Raw genomic sequence first — 26,832 nt, forward strand, 5'->3', positions numbered from 1 at the left:
GCAGTGATTAGCACACTGAACTCGCATTTGGGAGGACGACAGTTCAATCCCACGTCTGGCCATCCTGATTTAGGTTTTCCGTGATTTCCCTAAATCGCTCCAGGCAAATGCCGGGATGGTTCCTTTGAAAGGGCATGGCCGACTTCCTTCCCTAATACGATGAGACCGATGACCTCGTAGTTTGGTCTCTTCCCTCAAAACAGCCCAAATCTAGTTCTGAAGACGACGCTCATAGTAGCGTCGAAACCTGGTCAATTTTGACTTAATATTTGTGACCGAGGGCTTATTTGTTCTAATATACACTCCTGGAAATGGAAAAAAGAACACATTGACACCGGTGTGTCAGACCCACCATACTTGCTCCGGACACTGCGAGAGGGCTGTACAAGCAATGATCACACGCACGGCACAGCGGACACACCAGGAACCGCGGTGTTGGCCGTCGAATGGCGCTAGCTGCGCAGCATTTGTGCACCGCCGCCGTCAGTGTCAGCCAGTTTGCCGTGGCATACGGAGCTCCATCGCAGTCTTTAACACTGGTAGCATGCCGCGACAGCGTGGACGTGAACCGTATGTGCAGTTGACGGACTTTGAGCGAGGGCGTATAATGGGCATGCGGGAGGCCGGGTGGACGTACCGCCGAATTGCTCAACACGTGGGGCGTGAGGTCTCCACAGTACATCGATGTTGTCGCCAGTGGTCGGCGGAAGGTGCACGTGCCCGTCGACCTGGGACCGGACCGCAGCGACGCACGGATGCACGCCAAGACCGTAGGACCCTACGCAGTGCCGTAGGGGACCGCACTGCCACTTCCCAGCAAATTAGGGACACTGTTGCTCCTGGGGTATCGGCGAGGACCATTCGCAACCGTCTCCATGAAGCTGGGCTACGGTCCCGCACACCGTTAGGCCGCCTTCCGCTCACGCCCCAACATCGTGCAGCCCGCCTCCAGTGGTGTCGCGACAGGCGTGAATGGAGGGACGAATGGAGATGTGTCGTCTTCAGCGATGAGAGTCGCTTCTGCCTTGGTGCCAATGATGGTCGTATGCGTGTTTGGCGCCGTGCAGGTGAGCGCCACAATCAGGACTGCATACGACCGAGGCACACAGGGCCAACACCCGGCATCATGGTGTGGGGAGCGATCACCTACACTGGCCGTACACCACTGGTGATCGTCGAGGGGACACTGAATAGTGCACGGTACATCCAAACCGTCATCGAACCCATCGTTCTACCATTCCTAGACCGGCAAGGGAACTTGCTGTTCCAACAGGACAATGCACGTCCGCATGTATCCCGTGCCACCCAACGTGCTCTAGAAGGTGTAAGTCAACTACCCTGGCCAGCAAGATCTCCGGATCTGTCCCCCATTGAGCATGTTTGGGACTGGATGAAGCGTCGTCTCACGCGGTCTGCACGTCCAGCACGAACGCTGGTCCAACTGAGGCGCCAGGTGGAAATGGCATGGCAAGCCGTTCCACAGGACTACATCCAGCATCTCTACGATCGTCTCCATGGGAGAATAGCTGCCTGCATTGCTGCGAAAGGTGGATATACACTGTACTAGTGCCGACATTGTGCATGCTCTGTTGCCTGTGTCTATGTGCCTGTGGTTCTGTCAGTGTGATCATGTGATGTATCTGACCCCAGGAATGTGTCAATAAAGTTTCCCCTTCCTGGGACAATGAATTCATGGTGTTCTTATTTCAATTTCCAGGAGTGTAATTGATAAACATCCTGCGTATAATAATTTATTTATTTATTTATTGTCATGTCAGAAGTACAAAAAATATAATCAGTAAAAGCAAACTGATCATTAATAATTAAGTAATTATTTAATTTGTTGTTTTGTAGCAAATGGATCAGACATAAGTGATTTTGTTAGAATTTGAGAGCATGAAAACTTGTGGTGAAACAGCATATTAAATGTATCGCAGGTGCGATCAGTGTGTCTGGAACACTGATTGCGCATCACAGTACAAATGGAGCTACTTAATGTGAAAGTTGTTTTTCATATCTGTAACTGTTTATGGTGACAGATGGTTACTGATTTTGAGCCGCAACAATTTATTTTCAGCAGGAACTTCACTTTGTTTGACTTTGTGTGAGTTATAATGTTGGTTTGTCCTCGGTGCCAATTGCAGACCTTTGCTCCACAAACTGTGCTGCTAACATTCTTGCACTATGGTTTCTGAATGAGAAATATTGCAATAAATGGCTCTAAGCACTATGGGACTTCACATTTGAGGTCATCAGTCCCCTAGACTTGGAACTTCTTAAACCTAACCAACCTAAGGACATCACACACATGCATGTCCGAGGCAGGATTCGAACCTGCAACTGTAGCAGCAGCGCGGTTCTGAACTGAAGCCTCTAGAAAGGCTTGGCCACAGCGAATTTTGTAATAGTTTAGTGTTATCTTTGTGAATTAACACTTATCAAAATCACAGCTACAAGTATTGGAACCAACTAGGTATTAAATGGTAATGTAAGACTTAAAAAACGCAAACAAAATTACTGCTGTGGCAGCTAAACACCAAATTTTGAACATGTCACGTTGTTGATGGTACCATGACACATATTAATTTATGATAAAGTAAGTGTATTAAAACCAGAGACTTGACAGCTTAATTTTTCATATGAACAAAACATGGTGCCAGTGTTCACTGTATTCACGCCATAACTGATATGAGACAAATTTGTTCAGTGTTCTGAAAGAAAGCATCCCATAAGTTGAGGCGATAACATAATTTTTGCCATTTGGCTACACTTGAACTTGAAATTTTTACATATTTAAAAAAAAAGTCTATTTTCCTTACAGATTGTTGTTATTCTGATTGATTGTAACATTTAAATAACATTTATGGCCAATATTCTCACAAAATATCTGTTGTTTTTATGCAATTAAAGGTTAAAATTCATTAAATATTAAGATCTGGTCATGTGATAGAAAACGCTCTGTTATTAGCTGATGCTCTGGTGATGCCACAGTCTAGGAGGAAGATGAAGCTATGCATGCATTATATGAGCATTAGCCAAAGTTGTGATGTGTTTAGTACTTTTCTGCAAACAGTTTAGCTATTTAGTGATGGAAAATGCAATTACAACTTTTAAATAAAAATAGAAAGGAATTTTGTGAACACCGATGGTGGAAGCCTTGCAAAAGTTGATGCGTTTATGCTCCACCCATTTAGAGTGGTGATACGTGCAACAACAGACATTCTTTTCCCTGCTCCCTGCAACATTAAGCTCGCTGCAACCTACGGAATTGTAGTACATTTGCAAATGGGTCCATATATTATAACTGGATTATCGACTATCGGTCGTGAGCTACGACCCGAAGCACAATAAAATTATTCTTGGCAAAACTTAGTATTGATTTTTTTCTCTGGAAGACACTCATCAGAGATAATGCATTTAGCAGGTGTTCTGTGGCACAGTGGGTAGCGTTTCCAACTGCAGAGGAGGAGGTCACATGTTCGAATCCTGGAAAAGTCATATATTTTTACAAAGTTTTAGACAAAATACAAAAATAGCTTTCGCAAGAACTGATTGTAGCAGTTGTTTAGATTGTGGGAGGCCATGATATTGGATCACAGATTTACTTCAAACTTTGTTCACCTTTAGTAGGACATTAAAACAACATAATGTGCAAGTCGGGAGATGCACTACTCTGGCAATTCCGAGAAAAACGCGAAAGAAGGTTTACATGTCTATTGTGTAACTAATGTATCTGCGGGAAGGTGGCAGGTGTAAGAAGTCAGTGTGGTCAAGTGGTTACGGTTTGTGCTTTGCAAGAAGGTTGTGGACGAGTAGACGGTTCGAATCATCGTGACATTAATTATCTGCAGTAGTTGAAGAACAGGGAGTCACTTCATTTTTGTAGTACAAGTGTAAATTCTGTGACATTCAAAAAATTTGCATCTACACTATTCGTTCCTGCTACATTAGCAACGTCTCACCACTACGCAGGTTAACTGCCAAATGCCTGCCTCTGTGTCTGCAGCTTGAAGTGTCGAGATGGGAAGTAGGTCTGGGTACCTTAGCAGATTGCTCGTATAAAGGATTTCACAAATCATGACAGGCATACATTTTCAGGAAAACTCTGTGTTTCTTCGTTTACTTGCCAATAGTTATAAATATGTTTGTTCTAATAATTAAATTTAGTTAAAAATAGTAAGTAGTCAAATAAAATTAAATTCACTAACTCTTCATGTCAATACTTTGATTATAATAGAAAGAAACATTCCACATGGGAAAAATATATTAAAAAAGATGCTGTGACTTACCAAACGAGAAATTGCTGGTAGATAGAAACAGTGCAAAACACACAAACACACACGCAAATTTCAAGCTTTTGCAACCTACGGTTGCTTCATCAGGAAAGAGGGAAGGAGAGGGAAAGACGAAAGGATGTGGGTTTTAAGGGAGAGGGTAAGGAGTCATTCCAATCCCGGGAGCGGAAAGACTTACCTCAGGGGGGGAAAAAGGACAGGTATAAGACACACAAACACACACACACACACACACACACACACACACACACACACACACACACACAGACACCCATCTGCACACATACAGATACAGGCAGACATATGTAAATATGCATTTACATATGTCTGCCTGTGTCTGTATATATGTGTGTGTGTGTGTGTGTGTGTGTGTGTGTGTGCGCGCGGGTGCGGGCGCGGGTGCGGGTGCGGGTGCGGGTGCGCGTGCGAGTGTATACCCGTCCTTTTTTCCCCCGAAAGTAAGTCTTTCCATTCCCGGGATTCGAATGACTCCTTACCCTCTCCCTTAAAACCCACATCCTTTCGTCTTTCCCTCTCCTTCCCTCTTTGCTGATGAAGCAACTTTGGGTTGCGAAAGCTTAAAATTTGTGTGTGTGTTTGTGTGTTTTTTATTCTGTCTATCAACAGACCAAAGCTTTCTCATTTGGTAAGTTACAGCATCTTTGTTTTTTATATATATTTTCCCATGTGGAATGTTTCCCTCTAGTATTACCTCTCAAATGTCATATAAATTAAATAATATGACCAGCGACGATACAGATTAAAAATTATGTTTCAGCATCAATTAAGCCACTGCCTTATACACGTTTGTCTTGGGAGCTCGAGCACTAAGCACTTGACCACCATGAACTCTTTACGCCCAGCATCTACACATGTATACAGAAGCCACATAAGACGCGAAAAACTTCTCTTGCCATTTTCTTGGAATTGCCAGAGCAGTGCACCTTACTTCATTGGACTGTTCTTCCTCATACACCCTACAGCCCAGATCTCACACATGCTTCCACTTGTTTGACCCAATGGAGGATGCACTCTGCCAGAAGCAGGATGTGGATTATGGGGAGGTTGTTGATACAACAAGACGTTGGCTTCAGCATCAACCACTAGAATGGTACCATGTGGGCATACAGGCCCCTCCAATAAGGTGGTGTAAGGCTGTCACATTGAATGGAGATTATGTTGAAAAATATGGTTTTGTAGCCAAAAGAGTGGGGAATAGTATGGTCTGTTGGAATCGTGAATAAAATGAACCTGCTTTCAGAAATAAAGTGTTTCATTACTTCCAGAATGCCTGTTACATTTTGACAAGTAGTGGTGTAATGTATTAAAGTAAGAGTCTGCAGCTCGTGGTCTAGTGGCTAGCATTGCTACCTCTCGATCACGGGGTCCCGGGTTCGAGTCCCGGCCGGGTTGGGGATTTTCTCTCCCCAAGGACTGGGTGTTTGTGTTGTCCTTATCATTTCATCGTCATTCGTCAGTGTGGTGAGATTGGACTGTGTAAAGATTAGGAGTTTGTAGTGTCACTGATAACTGTGCAGTTGAGTGCCCCACAAACCAGACATCATCATGATTAAAGTATGAGTAATTGCATACAGAGCTTGGTTTGAGCTGGCAATTTAATTCCGTAGTATTTACTGTCACCTTTTTGTAACTTTTTAAACAAATTATCTGATGATGGCTTGCTAAGAAATCAAAAGTGGTTGTGATACTATCTGTGTGGCAAGAGGCTGAAAATTAATATGAAAAAGATTAGTTTACAAAGTGGTCACTGTATTTGCCTAAGGCAATATGTCAAGCCTGCGTAAGTCAGATAATTAGCTTCAGCATGAAAAATAAAAAAAAGGCACACCTCACACTGTAAGACAAAAATCTAGTTCTCCTGGTAACCAAAGACCATTTAGTGCTAACTGAAAGAGTTTTTTGTAAAAACTAGAGACTGTCCCAGAAAAATCTGAGCAGATGGGAACTCCAATTGTATTGTGTGTGCTGTCAGATAGGTCATATTCACAGCTTAAGGAAATCTGCTACCGAGGTCCAGGCCAGTACATAGTTTGAACATGTGGTGTCGATTAATGACAGTGTAGGCTGTGTCAGTACATTGAAATTTCAGTCAGCACATTTTTGTGTTGCGATGTGGATAAGTTCGCTTGATTTGCACTTAGAAATTGCTCTTATTGTGTTTTCTTACAGATAGCAATGCTAGTATACTTTGCATACTTTCAGTGAATGCTGTCCTAGTCATAATCTTCTGGGGCTAAGGTGGAAAAATTATTTGTTCTACAGAAGTGTCCAATAGTGATATTGTGTACAGCTGGTAACTGAACGTCTTGCAGAAGCCATTCAGGGCACATAGTGATTCTTACATTTACATACCAATATACATTCCCTAATTGTATTTGTGCTTAATGACAAGAGATAATTTAGGGTAAAATTAACAATTTACAGCCACAGTATTAGGAACGAAGACATTTTCCATGTAGACCAGGTGTGAGCCAGCTGATTATTTTGGTATGCCCCACTAAGACAGCCAGAATGTTTATATAACAGTTTGTCTTTTTTGAAATGCATAGTTAACTAATGAATGAAATCATTGTAAAAGGTATGGTTCTTTGCTGATCTCCACTTCCACAGTATGGCCCCTGAGCCAAAACTCTTAATCTCCCCTGATGTAGACCATGCATCCCTGCAAGGGTTCGGAATGGAATTTTATACTTTGTTGCAAATGTCTATAACTGGTTGTCGATGCACACCAGACAGAAAATGGCAAATCCACAAACATGAAAAAAATTAAGAGCAAAATCAAACAATGGAAAATCCAGGATGGAATAACAACACAGTTTTAACCACAATCTGACATATGCACTCGCAGCACTCACTGCTGTGAAAAGTGTTACTGTCTGACAGTTGGAATGACCCTAGTTGTCCTTATCAGCAAGAAAGCCAGCCATAACATTAATGTTTGTTTTTAATTATTTTTCTACTTAATGAAATAGTTATTAGCTTCTTGCATTCCAAGTATAATTAAATTATCAAGAGACATGAATTATTGTGAAATAAATGTAAAAAGCTGACTCTCGCTGATTAAGTGACATAAGCTACAACTTACTCATGAATAAACCTTCTGAATATGTGTGTAACTGTGGCTTATTTTGCTGAAAGCAAGTGAATATAAACACTCATTTCATACGCAACAAGCATATATTTCTGTTGTATGTTCTTATTAAGGTAGGCACATTCCTTGACACAACATTTCGTATGGAGTCTAATGATTCACACATTCTTACACTTCGCCTCACTTTCTAATGTATGAATATTTTTGTAAATGTAATTACTTTTATGTCATAAGTGAATGATTCTTGATATTTGTGACTCAGATGTAACAGCAGTTGTGGGATTTGTTCACTCTGTCTTGGGAAACAGTTTTGCTGCTTTTGATGTTTTATCATCACCTCCATGTAGCTTGTCTTCAACTACAGTTGTGGTAGCTTATTTAGTTTCTTAAATAATGTAGGTGTTACAGAGCAGATAATTTACCTACATTCTACATACACTGACTTGACTGGAATTGTTCATTAGATAAACAATGTCTTTCTGCAAATAGTCAGGTTTTCTGCTGTTTGCCAGTCATTTTTTTTCTTGAAAGAAAACAACATTCTTCTGTAAAAATCTGTATGTTAAAGAGAGTTGTAAATAAGCCAGGGACCTTAGGAAACTAAAGAAAAACAAATGTGATGTCATTTTTACTTAATGTCATTGCCCTAATTAATTCTATATGTGGTCTCCGTTCTTTCGGATATGTCGCACTACATCAGTAGTGTGTGCTGAAAGTTCAGAATTTCAGTCTCATGGGAGGCGCGCTAGGGTAGTCGGTGTTGTTGCGGTTATCAGTGTGTCCAGATGGCGTAGTGGTCAGTGCATGTGCCAAGTTAGCAGGAGATCCAGGTTTGAACCCCGGTCCCACACAAATTTTCAACCTCCCCAGTTGTATAAATCAACACCCACTGGCAGCTAATGTTTTTTACCCCTTTGTGCCTTATAAATGCTTTGTTTGAATCAGTAGGTAAAAAGCAGCTGCGTGGTACGAGAGCAGTGGTTGGTTCTGCCTTTTAACATTGCCACAGTGTGAATGGAATTCTACCTTGCAGAGAGGTTTTGAAACACAGAGATCCAATTACTGTCCCGAAAGGAACGTCACCGACGACATGTCTGACCTCCTAACCTCTCTGTGTTAAGTCAACCTGTGCAGAGACTCCTGTGACTGTGCACTGATTCAACACTGCATTGATCAACACGTGTGCCTTCTGCTGCCAGACACAACTCGACATAGAGATGCTATAAACTGTGAGGGAGGCCAGATCCAGCCCGTGATTGGATTGCATTTTTAACCTAGCATTGAAACTGAACTTTGAGTAGTTTTATAAATCACAAATTTTAAAATACTTAATATTTCAAAGTGTATTAGGTATATGAATAAAATTACATATAAATTATTGCAATTCGAAAACTGGTGAAACTACTGCTTGGGGCTAGTGTATGGCTCAGCTGAGAGGAAAGAAAAGTCATTATTGTGTTATGCTGCCTCCTCTTGCCATTAATTTATCAGGAACTTCTTGACACCATATTCTTCTTCACACCTGGAATTCTAAAGGAATTCTTTTTTTCCATGCTCCGGTTTTCTTCCAAATGAAACTCCATCTGCTTGGAATGCACCTCCATTACAGACACCATTTTGTACCCTACATACAGTACTGCCACCTCTCGGAAATTGTGAGACTACAGGGGGCTGAAGCAGGAACATTCCACGATGCTCCACGACAAATCCCGCAATTTTTCAACAAAAACTGGGTGAGGAAAAAAATTGTGGACACATTAGTTTTGCAGCAAACACTCCGTACGTCATTGCAGTGTCGAGACGGGTGTCCACTTGCAGGTGATGAAGAGCCTGGTGGAGAAGTGCTCGAAGATCCACACGCTGCGTATCTCGAACCACCTGCTGCAGAGCCCGAAGTTCGTGGAGGCGCTATCGCAGCTGCAGCACCTGCACTGGCTGCAGCTGGAGGAGTATTCCGCGACCGACCGGCGCGTCCTGCTGCGCCCGCTGGCCGACGGCTGCCCGCAGCTGTCCGAGATCGACCTCGGCCACATGTACTACGACTTTGAGGACCTCGCCTACTTCCTCAGGGCCAAGAGCCGCAACCTCAAGTACCTGGGCGTCCGGTGGTCCATGGAGTCTAGGAGGTGCGTGTTGGGAAATTTAAGAGGGTGGTACTAAAAACAGAGTGACCTGGTGTTAAAAATATTAATTTCTGTTTCTTGGGCAAACTGTGTATCTATGTAGGTTGGAAAAAAAGTCATTGCAGCTATTTTTTTTCTTGCAGATACCAACTCGGTTGTCAAAAATGACACATATGGGTGAAAGGACAAGCTGAGAACCACATGTGTGCACATCGAAAAACGTACCTCACATATTTGTTATGGTAATGTACAGGGCAATACTGGTTTTGAGGCACAAAATAAGTGCAGCACAGCACACACAGACATGGATGACATAACAAAACTGGGTCTAAAGACTGTCAGAATACTCTCCTGCAGTGTTCACTGCACACTGCCAATGACGCGTGCGGTGCTGACAAAATACAGTGCAATTGTACTACGAAACCACATAAGGCTGAGTGTGTATAGTGGCATCTGTGGTGCTGGGGATGGAAGAATGGGAGCACCTGCCACTCTCACCTGACCCTTCACCCTGTGACTTCAATTTCATATGAAAAGTAGAGGAACCCTTACCCACTAAACAGTTTGTGACAAGAAAGGACGTCGCCAATGTCGTGCGACAACAGAGGACCCGATTCAGACTCGGTGCGGCAAATAGTGAAGTGGGCGGTGCTTGGCACCATCCCCTCCTCCTGCAGTGTGTGGTGAATGTTGTGGGGACTACTTTGAGGGCCCTTAGGCCCAGTTTTGTCATGTCAGCTGCGTGTGCTGTGCTTGTAATCATTTTGCACTACGAAACCAGTATTGTCCACTACTGTAATAAATATGGAGGCACAATGTACACACACGTAGTTCCTACCTTGTCCTTTCATCTGTGCAGTATGTGTGGCATTTTCCCATTAGGGTGGTTTCTGCAATGAAAAAATTGTTGAAATGACTTTTTCTCCAACCCTCATATATTAACACTAATTGGCTAAAACCATTTGATCTCAGCTGTAGATTGCCTGTTAAACTGCTTAGGGATTGGGGGGGGGGGGGGACAGGGCAATAAAAATTTGATTTTTAGCATTTCATATAATTACTGGCAAAATTTAAACATTAAAAATGCCATCATAATCTACTCATTAAAGAAGTATGATCTTAGTTAGATGTTTAACCTAGTAAGTCTATAATTAAAGTTAGAAATTGTGTAGATGTCTTGAGATGGTGTAAGTCACACTGCACAGATAATCCGAACTATGTTACCCATTACTTGAAAATGAGGGCACTTAGCAACTCCCAACAAATTTGACACATAATTTCAATCGTGTTGAAACTTTTTCTCACTGACACACACACACACACACACACACACACACACACACACACACACACACACACACCTCCCACCCCCACCCTTGCAAAATTATTTTGACAGGATATCTGTATGGTGTGAAAAGTGGCAGTTGACCATGTTGTTGTTGTTGTGGTCTTCAGTCCTGAGACTGGTTTGATGCAGCTCTCCATGCTACTCTATCCTGTGCAAGCTTTTTCATCTCCCAGTACCTACTGCAACCTACATCCTTCTGAATCTGCTTGGTGTATTCATCTCTTGGTCTCCCTCTACGATTTTTACTCTCCACGCTGCCCTCCAATACTAAATTGGTGATCCCTTGATGCCTCAGACATGTCCTACCAACCGATCCCTTCTTCTGGTCAAGTTGTGCCACAAACTTCTCTTCTCCCCAATCCTATTCAATACTTCCTCATTAGTTATGTGATCTACCCCTCTAATCTTCAGCATTCTTCTGTAGCACCACGTTTCGAAAGCTTCTATTCTCTTCTTGTCCAAACTAGTTATCGTCCATGTTTCACTTCCATACATGGCTACACTCCATACGAACACTTTCAGAAATGACTTCCTGACACTTAAATCAATACTGGATGTTAACAAATTTCTCTTCTTCAGAAACACTTTCCTTGCCATTGCCAGCCTACATTTTATATCCTCTCTACTTCGACCATCATCAGTTATTTTGCTCCCCAAATAGCAAAACTCCTTTACTACTTTAAGTGCCTCATTTCCTAATCTAATTCCCTCAGCATCACCCGACTTAATTCCACTACATTCCATTATCCTTGTTTTGCTTTTGTTGATGTTCATCTTACATCCTCCTTTCAAGACATTGTCCATTCCATTCAACTGCTCTTCCAAGTCCTTTGCTGTCTCTGACAGAATTACAATGTCATCGGCGAACCTCAAAGTTTTTATTTCTTCTCCATGAATTTTAATACCTACTCCGAATTTTTCTTTTGTTTCCTTTACTGCTTGCTCAATATACAGATTGAATAACATCGGGGACAGGCTACAACCCTGTCTCACTCCTTTCCCAACCACTGCTTCCCTTTCATGCCCCTCGACTCTTATAACTGCCATCTGGTTTCTGTACAAATTGTAAATAGCCTTTCGCTCCCTGTATTTTACCCCTGCCACCTTTAGAATTTGAAAGAGAGTATTCCAGTCAACATTGTCAAAAGCTTTCTCTAAGTCTACAAATGGTAGAAACGTAGGTTTGCCTTTCCTTAATCTTTCTTCTAAGATAAGTCGTAAGGTCAGTATTGCCTCACGTGTTCCAGTGTTTCTACGGAATCCAAACTGATCTTCCCCGAGGTTGGCTTCTACTAGTTTTTCCATTCGTCTGTAAAGAATTCGTGTTAGTATTTTGCAGCTGTGACTTACTAAACTGATAGTTTGGTAATTTTCACATCTGTCAACACCTGCTTTCTTTGGGGTTGGAATTATTATATTCTTCTTGAAGTCTGAGGGTATTTCGCCTGTCTCATACATCTTGCTCACCAGATGGTAGATTTTGTCAGGACTGGCTCTCCCAAGGCTATCAGTAGTTCCAATGGAATATTGTCTACTCCGGGGGCCTTGTTTCGACTCAGGTCTTTCAGTGCTCTGTCAAACTCTTCACGCAGTATCATATCTCCCATATCATCTTCATCTACATCCTCTTCCATTTCCATAATATTGTTCTCAAGTACATCGCCCTTGTATAGACCCTCTATATACTCCTTCCACCTTTCTGCTTTCCCTTCTTTGCTTAGAACTGGGTTTCCATCTGAGCTCTTGATATTCATACAATTGGTTCTCTTCTCTCCAAAGGTCTCTTTAATTTTCCTGTAGGCGGTATCTATCTTACCCCTGGTGAGATAGGCCTCTACATCCTTACATTTGTCCTCTAGCCATCCCAGCTTGGCCATTTCGCACTTCCTGTCGATCTCATTTTTGAGACGTTTGTATTCCTTTTTGCCTGCTTCACTTACTGCATTTTTATATTTTCTCCTTTCATCAATTAAATTCAATATTTCTTCTGTTACCCAAGGATTTCTATTAGCCCTCGTCTTTTTACCTACTTGATCCTCTGCTGCCTTCACTACTTCATCCCTCAAAGCTACCCATTCTTCTTCTACTGTATTTATTTCCCACATTCCTGTCAATTGCTCCCTTATGCTCTCCCTGAATCTCTTTACAACCTCTGGTTCTTTTAGTTTATCCAGGTCCATCTCCTTAAATTCCCACCTTTTTGCAGTTTCTTCAGTTTTAATCTACAGTTCATAACCAATAGATTGTGGTCAGAGTCCACATCTGCCCCTGGAAATGTCTTACAATTTAAAACCTGGTTCCTAAATCTCTGTCTTACCATTATGTAATCTATCTGATACCTTTTAGTATCTCCAGGGTTCTTCCATGTATACAACCTTCTTTTATGATTCTTGAACCAAGTGTTAGCTATGATTAAGTTATGCTCTGTGCAAAATTCTACCAGGCGGCTTCCTCTTTCATTTCTTAGCCCCAATCCATATTCACCTACTATGTTTCCTTATCTCCCTTTTCCTACACTCGAATTCCAGTCACCCATGAATTTTCGTCTCCCTTCATTATCTGAATAATTTCTTTTATTTCATCATACATTTCTTCAATTTATTCGTCATCTGCAGAGCTAGTTGGCGTATAAACTTGTACTACTGTAGTAGGTGTGGGCTTCGTATCTATCTTAGCCACAATAATGCGTTCACTATGCTGTTTGTAGTAGCTTACCTGCATTCCTATTTTCCTATTCATTATTAAACCTACTCCTGCATTACCCCTATTTGATTTTGTATTTATAACCCTGTAATCACCTGACCAAAAGTCTTGTTCCTCCTGCCACCGAATTTCACTAATTTCCACTATATCTAACTTTAACCTATCCATTTCCCTTTTTAAATTTTCTAACCTACCTGCCCGATTAAGGGATCTGACATTCCACGCTCCGATCCGTAGAATGCCTGTTTTCTTTCTCCTGATAACGACGTCCTCTTGAGTAGTCCCCGCCCGGAGATCCGAATGGGGGACTATTTTACCTCCGGAATATTTTACCCAAGAGGATGCCATCATCATATAACCATACAGTAAAGCTGCATGCCCTCGCGAAAAATTACGGCTGTAGTTTCCCCTTGCTTTCAGCCGTTCGCAGTACCAGTACAGCAAGGCCGTTTTGATTATTGTTACAAGGCCAGATCAGTCAATCATCCAGACTGTTGCCCTTGCAGCTACTGAAAAAGCTGCTGCCCCTCTTCAGGAACCACACGTTTGTCTGGCCTCTCAACAGATACCCCTCCATTGTGGTTGCACCTACGGTACAGCTATCTGTATCGCTGAGGCACGCAAGCCTCCCCACCAACGACAAGGTCCATGGTTCATGGCGGTGGGGGGGGGGGGGGGGGGGGGGAGGGGGGGGGGGCAGTTGACCATAAGTAATGAAAAGTGTGAAATCATCCACACGAGTACCAAAAGGAATCTGCTAAAGTACGGTTACACAATAAATCGCACAAATCTGAAGGCCGTAAATTCAGCTAAATATTAGAGGATTACAATTACAGGTAACTTAAATTGGAAAGTTCACACAGATAATGTGGGGAAAGCAAACTGTAGACTTGTCCACCTTCTACTGGAATGCTGTTGTGCAGTGCGGGATCTGCACGGCGATAAAATTGATGGAGGACATCAAAAAAGTTCAAAGCAGGCCAGCTCATTTTGTATTGTTGTGAAATAGGGGAGAGAATACTGTAGATATCATACACAAGTTGGGGTGGGAATCATTAAAACAAAGGGCTTTTTCATTGCGGCAGGATCTTCTCGTGAAACTTCAACCACCAACATTCTTCTCAGAGTGTGAAAACATTTTGTTGGCACCCACCTACATAGTGAGATGTGATAATCATAATAAAATAAGAGAAATCGGAGCTCACACAGAAAGATTTAAGTGTTTGTTTTTAACCTACCCTTTTTTAGGGTGAAATATTAGAGAAGCAGCTTGAAGGTGGTTAGATGAACACTCTGCCTACCACTTAATTGTGAATTGCAGAGTAATCGTGTAGAAGTAGATGTAGATATCATTGCATGAAACACGGTTCGGGAGATGTGTCATAAACACTGAGATGCGTGAAAAACTAATTTTCTTCACACATGCACCACCTCCTCTCTCTCTCTCTCTCTCCCCCCTCCCCGCTCCCCCCTCCCCCCCCTCTCCCTCTCCCCCAACACACTCAGTTTTTCTCAATTAAAAACCTGAATTATGATGTTTTGGGTTTTTTGTAATTCTCATTACAAGGTATGTGATCATCGTCATCAATTGTTTGACGGTCATTGCTAGAGAAAAGTCTGCTCTACACTTTCCAGTGCATTACAGTTTTCATTGTATGCTTCCATGGAACACCTGCGTATTTTGTATGTCTTCTGCCTGCCATTTGTCAGATTAGGGTCCCATCTCTGACTGCAGCAGATAACTCCCTCGCTCCATGTACTGTGCATTAGCCTGTATCCCTGCCCTGACCACTTCCATTACATTGTTCTAATTGTGTCTTTTTCAGCATTCTGTCACTGATCCACTTGTCTGTTCCCCTATCTCTCCCAGTGATTCCCAATGTGCATTTCAGCATAGCTTGCTGAAGAGTCCCCAGTTTTTAAATGAATGGATTTTGCATTAAAACGAAAGTCTGACTGCTAGAAGACGAAACTGGTAAGATACACTGGCTCAGACTCTTGTTTCCAGACACATTGGAAGCTTAGTTTTGAAAACTTAATTTGACCTGATTTTTTATCAGAGACAAAACTACAGTGGACTTAATGTCCCATTGTCCACACTAGAACTGTGTTTATTGTGTGTGTTCTCTCCATGCCATTCTAGTAAAACTGGCCAATCCTCTTTAAGAGCAATGGGAGTCCCTTTAGTATGTCTTTGATACACACAATCTGTTCAGGAATTTGTGACCCAAATATTGTGCACCTTTTGGTACAGTTTTGTCCGCTACACCACATAGTCTGCTCTTAGGATCTTCTTTCTCTATTCCCATTGTGTGCAGGTGTTTCCTGAAGTTCCTATGACCAGGCACGAAACTTAATCTGCCTCTTATTGAAGCCCAGGATTACAGAACTTCTCTTAAAACATGGCTTTGGCATCATTAGCCTTCCACATTTTTGTTTTTTATTCAGTTTTATAATTTCATTTAACCATCACCTATCAGCTTGTTCATCGCCACAGATTCCTGAGTGATCAGCTTTCCTATACCGTATTTACTCGAATCTAAGCCGCACTTTTTTCCGGTTTTTGTAATCCAAAAAACAGCCTGCGGCTTAGTCGAGTGCAAAGCAAGCGGAAGTTCTGAAAAATGTTGGTGGGTGCCGCCACAACTAACTTCTGCCGTCGAATATATGTACCGCTACATAGGCATGCTTTGTAGGCAAACAGATAAATACTGGCACCAAAACTGCTGCGTCATTAAACAAATTTAAAAAAAAGGTGGAAGACGAGCTTTTTTCTCCGCCCCGAGTTTCGACCACTGCATTTTCGTACATTATCCAACGAAGTAAATACAAATTCCGTATTGTTGATCTTCGAATGTAGCAGCAGCATTTCAATGTACTACGAAAATCCGACTGGCAAGACTGTTTGGGATGTTTGTCAATATGGCCAACTCTACATTCTGGATTTTTTCCTACCGTGAGAAGAGATGGTTGCTAAATGGAACTTTTATGAATTGTGAATCACATGCAGTATTTTCTTCACCATAAGAATAATGCGAATATAAACATTTTGCCATGTATTGTTTCGTGTTTGCTGCTATCTCATTTAAATCCTGTCTGCCTAATAAACTACGAAACTAGAGTGAGACAACAGCAAACCCGGAAGAATATACATATCATATTCGCATTATTCTTATGCCTAATAGTGAAACAGTCAGAAATGAAGCACGACAATTGACTAGATTTTTAAATCTAAGATGACTCTAATTTCTGTGCAGAATGTAATGTACTAAAGAGGCGCCTGCAAAGATTTTCAAACGGAGAAAAATTTTCGCTAAACTCTCGTTCAGAACATCTATCATACGCAGTCTATTATTTGGTTCTTGTTAATCATTAGCAAAGAAAGCAGCAGTGTAAGTAACAACAAATAGCAGTCTCTTGCCATTGTTTCGCTAATGAGACGATTTCTCTCTCTCTCTCTCTCTCTCTCTCTCTCTCTCTCTCTCTCTCTCTTTCTCCTTTTTAATTGTAAGCGGTGGTAGTGCACACAAAAGCAAGCCATGCCGCGAGCGGCGACAGGCCGTAAACACGCACCATCAGAATGCAACAAACAATGCATGACACAGTACAGTAATGCATTTTCAGCTTAGAGTGACATCAATTCAAACCAGACGAAGCACGTGAAAAAGGAAGGGTACCTGTATAAATAAGGACGGAGCGCGTGACGCATAGCAATGGCTACCTGGCAAAGCGTAACTGCTAAGCTTACGATTCGAACCAAACTACTGTAGCTGTATCATCATTCATTCGATCTAAATTGTGTCTCATATTACAATGGACCAACTTTGTTTCGATTTGGAGATGCGGCCTAAAACTTTTGTCTCCCCTTGAATTTCGAGTCTCAAATTTCAGGTGCGGCTTAGATTCGAGTAAATACGGTAGTCTCGCGAGGCCTTCATGGCATTCTGCAGTGATCTTTGATCTCATTGCAGGGGATGATACAGGTTTCAGAGCTGCTCAGCTGCCTGAATGAATCTAAATGCCGTGATCTTTGTAGCATCTGTGTAGATTCTCCTCTGTGCACTTTCTGATTGTGAAGATCTCCACCTGGAATACCATACCTGGCTTGCCTAGAGAGATTGTGCTTTCTGGTCTAGGCTGTATCCAATATACCTAGCCCCACCACCTTTGTCTGTTTTTGACTCATCAGCAAAGCGGATTATGTTTCCTGAACAATGTCACGGTTTTCCTCTACTGTTCCCTACCTCCTATAATTATATAGAAAGGTTTACTGAAGCAGCTGGAAGTAACTATATGGTCAACCGGCACTTTCTCAACCATTCCTATACTTACCACACTATGCTGGTGTGAGGTGCTGGGTATTATAAAGATTTCCATATATTACCAGTTTTTAACCTGTATGCCCCTACCACTGTCTCCATTGTAACCCAAAGGTGTCCGGAATGTTCTCCATACGAACAATGGATGTGCTGCTAATTCCACCTGTTGTGGCTAAGCAGGCCAGTCTCTGCATCTTACCAAAGTACTCAGCAGCCACCACCTGATGTTCTTTACTCCACCGTACTGTAACCCTATTAATTATCGCAGGTCTTAGGACAGGTGAGTGTGTCCAGTGGGATGTACGCCTCAGTTTTTTCTAGTGAAACTTTATTTAGTTTAATAGAAGCACTCTAGTCCATTTTCCTGTACAATTTAACGAAATATTCATTTACAAATATTAGTCCTGTTTCTTGAAGTACTGTCTTTGATCCTCTCTCATGTGTGTGATTTTGACACTAAAGGTTTTGGTCACCCCTTATTTTTTTATTTATTTATTTATTTTATTTTTTATTTATTTTAATTTTTTTATTTTATTTACACATCAAGTTCCGTGGAACCAAATTGAGGAGCAAATCTCAAAGGTCATGGAACGTGTCAGTACATGAAATTACAACATAAAACTAGTAACAGATCGAAATAAATGCTTATGATCCCGAAAAAAGTCACTTCATAAGTTTAAGTAAACGCAGTCGACAATACAACAAGAATCAGCTTAATTTTTCAAGGAACTCCTTGACAGAATATAAGGAATATCCATGAGGAAACTCTTCAGTTTTGATTTGAAAGTGTGTGGATTACTGCTAAGATTTTTGAATTTGAGTGGTAGCTTATTTAAAATGGACGCAGCAGTATACTGCACACCTTTTTGCACCAGAGTTAAGGAAGTCCGATCCAAATGCAGGTTTCATTTCTGCCAAGTATTAACCAAGTGAAAGCTGCTTATTTTTGGGAATAAGCTAATATTGTTAACCAGAAATGACAGTAAGGAATATATATATTGAGAGGCCATTGTCAAAATATCCAGACTAGTGTACAGGGGTCGAGAAGAGGTTCGCGAACTTACACCACTTATTACCTGAACTGCCTGTTTTTGAGCCAAAAATATCCTTGTAGAATGGGAAGAGTTATCCCAAAATATAATACCATACGACAAAGTGAATGAAAATAAGCAAAGTAGACTAATTTTCGTGTCGAACGATCACTCACTTCTGATACCGTTCGAATAGTAAAAATGGCAGTATTAAGCCTGCTTACTATCTATCTGAACACCTAGAAATTTGAAACGTTCAGTTTCACTAATCATAAGCCTGTTCTGTGACATTAAAATGTCAGGTTTTGTTGAATTGTATGTTAGAAACTGAGTCTTACTGTGATTTAGTGTTAGTTTATTCTCTACAAGCCATGAACGTAGGTCATGTACTGCACTGTTTGAAACCGAGCCAATGTTGCACACAACATCCTTTACTACAAAGCTAGTGTCATCAGCAAACAGAAATGTTTTAGAGCTACCGTATTACTAGAGGGCGTATCATTTATATAAATAAGGAACAGGAGTACTGATGGCATAGAAATGGGTCTAAAATTATCTACATTATCCCTTTCTCCCTTTTTAAAAAGCGGCTTTACTACTGAGTATTTTAATCACTCAGGAAACTGACCATTCCTAAAGGAAAAATTACAAATGTGGCTAAATACAGGGCTAACGTCCAGCACAGTACTTTAATATTCTGCTAGACACTCCATCATAACCATAAGAGTCCTTATGTCATATATATTAAATGTTTCACCATCATCAGCTGTTTTTATCATTAAATCATGTGATCTCTTCAAGTACTGTGCTCAGACACAACGTGTTTGCAACTACTTCTTCCTCAGGGAACAGTCTCAGGCCTCCAAATTTTTTATTTTGTTCTCAGTATTAGTTGAGGTATTACATGTCATGCATATTACTTGGTCAACTTTTCTGCTTCCTGATGTGGATGGTCGCATCCTCAGGGCGTGCAAGAGTACCACGATGTCATCCACAAAGGATGGAGTTGCCTGTAATTTGTTTCTTCCTACTAAATCTGCTATTATTATTATTATTAATTATTATTATTATTATGTGTTATTTATTTACTACAACTATTGTAATGTAAACTCATTAGGAATGTCTGGATGGATGTAAGAGAGTGCATGAAGGCTAGGTAAAATAAATGGATAAATAAATATTACAATCTGGTTCACTGTCATTTTTGCAGATGTATCGTCCCACTGCTAACAGTGTGTGCAGACACCTTGGAACGTCTCGAACTTTACCAGTATGACGTGCCTCGCAATGAGGCGCGTGAGGCATTTGTTGCTCTGGGAAAGCTTCAGAACCTGCAAGAACTCACGTCAATGTCCTTGGACTCGTCTTTAACAGGAATTGTTCCTCTGGCATTCAGGTAAGTTATGCAATGTCTATATGTGTCATATATAGGATGAAACTTTCTGAATTGGTAGTATGGACCAAAAGCTGACAAAAAGTGGCAGGTAAACATCGGCTGTGAAATGTGTGTCTTAGGAGCTGTTTGCACTTCTTCAGTAGAAGAGATGTGCTTCACAGTAGTGGAGACGAAAAAGTGATAATAGCTCATAAGCTGTGCATTTTAGATCCCGTGTTTACTAGACATATTTTCCTCATTTTCATCCACACTACCAGCTGTGGAAGTTTGTCAGTGCCACTTTCATCATCATGTATGTGTGTTAACACACACACATTTATTGCCTATTGTGCACATATCTATTATGTATGTGAGAGAAAGAGACAGTATCCACTAAATCACATGAGAGATAAACTGCAGGTTATCTTATCATAATCAAAGCATGAAGTCACACTTACCTACATCTACATGCAACTGTCGCAGGTCACCATATGATGTGTGGCAGAGGGCACCCTGTACCACTACTATTCATTTCCTTTCCTGTTCCACTCACAAAAGAGTGAGAGAAAAATGAATGTATATATGCCTCTGTATGAACTCTATTTCTCTTATCTTCATGCCCCTTATGCAAAATGTATGTTGGCGGCAGTAGAATTGCTCTGGAGCCAGCTTGAGATGCCAATTCTCTAAATGTTCTCAATGGTGATTCTTGAGGGGGGGGGGGGAGGGAAAGTCACCTTCCCTCCAGGGATTCCAATTTGAGTTCCCAAAGCATCTAGCATGTTGATCGAACCTACTGGTAACAAATCTAACAGTCCGCCTCTGAACTGCTTCGATGTCTTCTGTTTATCTGACCTGTTGCAGATCCCAAACACTTGAGCGGTACTCAAGAATGGGTCGTACTTGTGTTCTATATGGGTCTCCTGTACAGATGAAGGACACTTTCCTAAAATTCTCCCAATAAACTGAAGTCAGCCATTGCCCTTCCATACTACAATCCTTTCATGCTCATACCATGTCATATTACTTTGCAGTGCTACACCTAGATATTTGATCGATGTGACTGTCAAGAAACACACTACTGATGCTGTATTCAAACATTACCGGGTTGTTTTTCCTGCTAATCTGCATTAACTTACCTTTCTCTACATTTGGAGCTAGTTGCCATTCATCACACAAACAAGAAATTTTATCTACGTCATCTTGTATCCTCCTGTAGGTGCTCAATGATAGTAACTTCCTGTAGCCAAGCTATATAGAATAAAAAATTGTAACACGCTAACAATTTTTCATTTTATATTATCTTGGCAGTTATGGTTTCCTGTGATAACTTATTTTAAAGCATGTATGACATGTGATAAATCTGTGATAATTTTCCTGCCATTGATGATGGTTTAGAACCAAGACCATTAGCAAAATAAAATGACAATATTACAGACAGCACAGTGCACAGTGTAATGCATTTTTTAAAAATTTGTACATGCCATTGACCATCACCTAAGCAAGACGTTAAAGATGGTGCTCGGTCGCCCAGATGACACTGTTATACTAGTTCACATGACCACTGATATCGAACATTGCTTCATCAGGAAACGTGAATGGAACATCAGGCTCCATGTGCAACAGTCCCAAGATGATTCGTGCAGCACTCACACATGGTTGCTTGCCCACATTTGTGTGAGCTGCTGCACCATCTACAAGAGATATGTCTTCATTCCTAAATCGTGGTGCAAAATTTTAACCACTGACCTTTGAGAAATGTTAGTCTCTTGAGAAAGTCTGTGTGAACTTGGTTGAGCTGGCTGCCATTGCTTCCTGGGTGAGGATGATGTTCTTTCTAGTTCGGACAGATCTGTTTGTACCACTGTTTGCCTTGCAATTGTCTTGAATGGAGCTCGTCCTTCCAAACTTCTCATAGGTCCTTCCAGTTGTCAGGCAAGACGGTGCGTCCTGTCCGTTCAGGCCTCGAAATTTTCTTGTATGATGCTTGGGGACTAAAAGACCTCCATCCAGGTAGTTGTCTTCCTTCATTACTGAATATCAAGAGGCTATGGTTTAATCTGCAAAAAAACAAAAAAGATAACACCCACTTAACATTAACATGTTTTTGCTTCGCTCTGTATTTTGATGATCATATTTGGCTGTTTCTTACAAATATGTTCTGATTTCTGATATTGTAATTGCCGTAAGGCCTGAGAACACAACTGTTTTATCCAAATATGTAGAGGATTTAGCATCTATATTGATGTGAGAATGTGACAAGATGTCTTCATCTATGCTTCCAAACAAGTCATTTACTCATTGCGATCTCATTGACTGCACAGAACTGGCAGTTGACACTCATCATTTCATTTCCGGCATATCTCACTGCAACTGTCGACGGCATTGTTGCATGAGATATGTAAGTATATCACTGGCCCCTGTCTAGGCTGTACTGTTGCTGAGTATTTCTCCAATTTTAAATACAAGTTCTGAATACAAATGATTCAGACAAACTGCAATTTAAACATGGTAGACATTAATAAAAAGCTGAGATTTGTGTATACAGTACATTCCTATGGTTGGCAGCATAACAAAATTTGGTAACAATTAACAGTAACTGCACAAGCAGTGTGTCAGATCCATTGGTGACATAAGTTCAGAATTAGAAGTTATGCAGATACAATTCAGCCTCGTGACAGGCGGGATAACACGACAGACAGGGTGGGCAGTGTGAACTCACCACCCGTGGGGATGCTGGTGGATGGGACAGGTCTCGTACAACAGACTAAGAACTAACCTTAGAAAACTAGTAATAGTGCACTGTTTTACAACGGGTGGAACATATTTCATTGTATTACCAATTAGGAGCCAAACATAAACAAATAAAAAACAAGGATGTGCCCAATCAGCGATTATGGTTATCAGCAACCAAGCACTTAACCCCTTGGTAGCATTCTTATTACGGCAATAAGGAAACAAATAAAGCTTACGTGCTCCCAGAATTGTCAGACAGTTACTTGTACTAATTATGCAGCATGAGCAGTCATTAAACACTATTTTGAAATGGAATAAAATTCAAAGTCGTGAACTTCTAACATGTTTTGCAATAAGACACCAGCCACAAGTAACAGATCGGATAGTTCTTACCAATGTAAACTCCATTTCAAATGGCTAAGCAACTGAATTTCAGATGTCAAACTTGATATTACCAGGCTGACCATAATTACAGTGGAAAAGTACATTCTTATTTTAACAGAATTTAAAATAGAAAATCTCTCATTGGGTCAACTAACAACCCCATCAAAATGTTTTACAAATTCTTAACTATAATTTTTACAGTTAAAGGCACTGGTTAAATTAGGTTAACACCACTAAATGCTTAACTAAAATAAGTACAGTCAAAAGCCACTCTAATAAAATTAAACTTCGCTGTATTTAAAAGGGAAAATAACACACATTTCAGCCCTAGACATGGTAAATGGTAAGCTACTCAAAATATGAGCAGTTTAAACAGGCCATTCTGATTAATATAACTCCACTAGCTTTGCAACACAGACTATGCAACTTCCACACATTTTTCAAATAGTTGCAACTAACGTCTGTAATCAAACAGAGTTGCTTCCATTAAGATAAACTTCAGTTCTTTCGCGGCAAACCCCCATGAACAGTGAACACAGCAGACCTTCCAGGGAGGAGAAACTAATCACAGCACTACAACGTTACCCAATAAGCTGCAGAAACAACAAAAAGAGTCTAACAAAAATATTTGATGAATCGGTAGCGAAGTGATGCTCAAAATCTCCACACGCTCAGCACAGGCAAATTTCCAGAGTCTCATCACCACCACAGCCAACCCAAAACACTGTCTTCGCAGGATGAGATTTGTGCTCTTTAAAAGCTGTTTACTATCAGCTCCAGACAACTGATATAAACCAGCACAAGTTCTTCTTCCAGTTCGGCCAGCAAATTTTAACTGTCCACCTTGGTGCCAGTCAAGGCTCCTCGCACAGAGAACTACCAAAGATCCTGCACTAGTACCACAATCTAGTGATCATTTGATCAATATGAACCGGGACGGCTCACTTCTTTGGAAATTTTCTGATGTGTCAACGCTCTGTAAGTTTTTCAGTATATTTCTTAGTCACAAGTTACCTAAGTACCGAGCTGCTTTTTTGAAGGATTCTTCAGTCAATGGGATATGCCTCCCTCTCATTCCTCTTCTTGTACTGCTCTGTGTAGTAGGTGTGAACACATTGTTTGTTTTCCATTCAGAGCCATCTCGTTTGAAGAATATCATTGCTGTATCGTGTATAGAGATGTGAAGATCAAGCACTTTTCTATTTTGTGAACGCGAATTTCTTGTATAGTGTGTATAGTTCAAAGATGCCTGATAAGCAGTTCTAACATAATCATACTTCATCAAAACATCACCAAAAATTAGATATTTTTATAAAATTAAATCGCCAAACGATTTACTTGGCAAGATTGTCTGAAACGTACCACCATATGACAGTAATGTTGTGAACATTGTTTGGACACTTAACTTGGAAACAGAATTAAGTGGTCCTTGGTTAGTATTTTATAATAATAATAATCGCTTGCAATCTTCACACACGTTTTACCGTATTTACTCGAATCTAAGCCGCACTTTGTTCCGGTTTTTGTAATCAAAAAAACTGCCTGCGGCTTAGAATCAAGTGCAAAGCAAGCGGAAGTTCTGAAAAATGTTGGTGGGTGCCGCCACAACTAACTTCTGCCATCGAATATATGTAGCGCTATACAGGCATCCTTTGTAGGCACAAAGATAAATACTGGCACCAAATCCTCTGCGTCAGTAAATAAATTGAAAAAAAAAAGGTGGAAGTCGAGCTTCCAATGAAGTAAATACAAATTCCGTATTGTTCATCTTCGAATGTAGCAGCATTTCAATGTACTACAAAAATCCAATTGGCAAGACTGTTTGAGATGTTTGTCAATATGGCCAACTCTACTTGTCAATATGGCCAACTCTACGTTCTGAATTTTTTCCTACCTGTGAGAAGAGATGGTTGCTAATAGAAACTTTTATGAATTGTGAATCACATGCAGTATTCTCTTCACCATAAGAATAATACGAATATAAACATTTTGCCGTGTATTGTTTTGTGTTTGCTGCTATTTCATTTAAATCCTGTCTGCCTAATAAACTACGAAACTAGAGTGAGACAACAGCAAACGCGGAAGAATATACATATCATGCCATGTTTATGTTTGTATTATTCTTATGCCTAATAGTGATACAGTCAGAAATGAAGCACAGCAATTGACTAGATTTTTAAATCTAAGATGACTCTAATTTCTGTGCAGAATGTAATGTACTAAAGAGGCGCCTGCAAAGATTTTCAAATGGAGAAAAATTTTCGCTAAACTCTGGTTCAGAACATCTTCTATCATACGCAGTCTATTATTTGGTTCTTGTCGATCATTATCAAAGAAAGCAGCAGTGTAAGTAACAACAAATAGCAGTTTCTTGCCATTGTTTCGCTAATGAGATGATCTCTCTCTCTCTCTCTCTCTCTCTCTCTCTCTCTCTCTTTCTCTTTTTTAGTTGTAAGCGGTGGTAGTGCACACAAAAGCACAAAAGCAAGCCATGCCGCGAGCGGTGACAGGCTGTAAACACGCACTATCAGAATAGGACAAACAATGCATGACACAGTACAGTAATGAATTTTCAGCTTAGAGTGACGTAAACACCTATAACAAAGAAAACGGTGCTTATCAGATCAAAGAAAAATAAGCAATCAATTCAAACCAGATTAAGCACGTGAAAAAAAGGAAGGGTACCCGTATAAATACGGACGGAGCGCCTGACGCATAGCAATGGCTACCTGGTAAAGCATAACTGCTAAGCTTATGACTCGAACCAAACTACTGTAGCTGTATCGTCATTCATTCGACGTAAATTGTGTCTCATATTACAATGGACCAACTTTGTTTCGATTTGGAGATGTGGCCTAAAAATTTTCTCTCCCCTTGAATTTCGAATCTCAAATTTCAGGTGCGGCTTAGATTCGGGAAAATTTCTTTTCCTTGATTTCGAGTCTCATTTTTCAGGTGCGGCTTAGATTCGAGTGCGGCTTAGATTCGAGTAAATACGGTATATATTTTTGGGAGACATAGTTACAAATATGTTCACAGCACCAGTTCAGACTCGCATATAAAAACAAAACTCCATCCAAACAGGCCACAAAGGCCCAAAGGTACTCACCATCCACCGTGTCATCCTCAGCCCACAGGCGTCACTGGATGCGGATATGGAGGGTCATGTGGTCAGCACACCGCTGTCCCAACCGTATGCCAGTTTACGAGAGCAGAGCCGCTAATTCTCAATCGAGTAGCTCCTCAGTTTGCCTCACAAGGGCCCAGTGCACCCTGCTAACCAACAGTGCTCGGCAGACCGGATGGTCACCTATCCGAGCACTAGCCTAACCCGATAGTGCATATCTTCAGTGATCTGATGTGAAGTGGTGTTATCACTACAGTAAGGCCGTATTATTGATTGACA

General features: G+C 41.0%; 1 protein-coding gene across 1 annotated transcript in view; it reads left to right on the top strand.

Annotated features, from left to right (window-relative positions):
- Nucleotides 1-26,832, top strand: part of LOC124719008 — a 138,263-nt gene that overhangs the window by 42,456 nt on the left and 68,975 nt on the right. Inside the window, exons 4-5 of the mRNA XM_047244677.1 lie at nt 9,226-9,533; nt 20,142-20,327. Coding sequence (XP_047100633.1) covers nt 9,226-9,533; nt 20,142-20,327 — 494 coding nt within the window. The remainder of the gene's footprint in view (nt 1-9,225; nt 9,534-20,141; nt 20,328-26,832) is intronic.

This window comes from Schistocerca piceifrons, chromosome 10 (assembly GCF_021461385.2).
Source record: "Schistocerca piceifrons isolate TAMUIC-IGC-003096 chromosome 10, iqSchPice1.1, whole genome shotgun sequence".
Taxonomy (NCBI): domain Eukaryota; kingdom Metazoa; phylum Arthropoda; class Insecta; order Orthoptera; family Acrididae; genus Schistocerca; species Schistocerca piceifrons.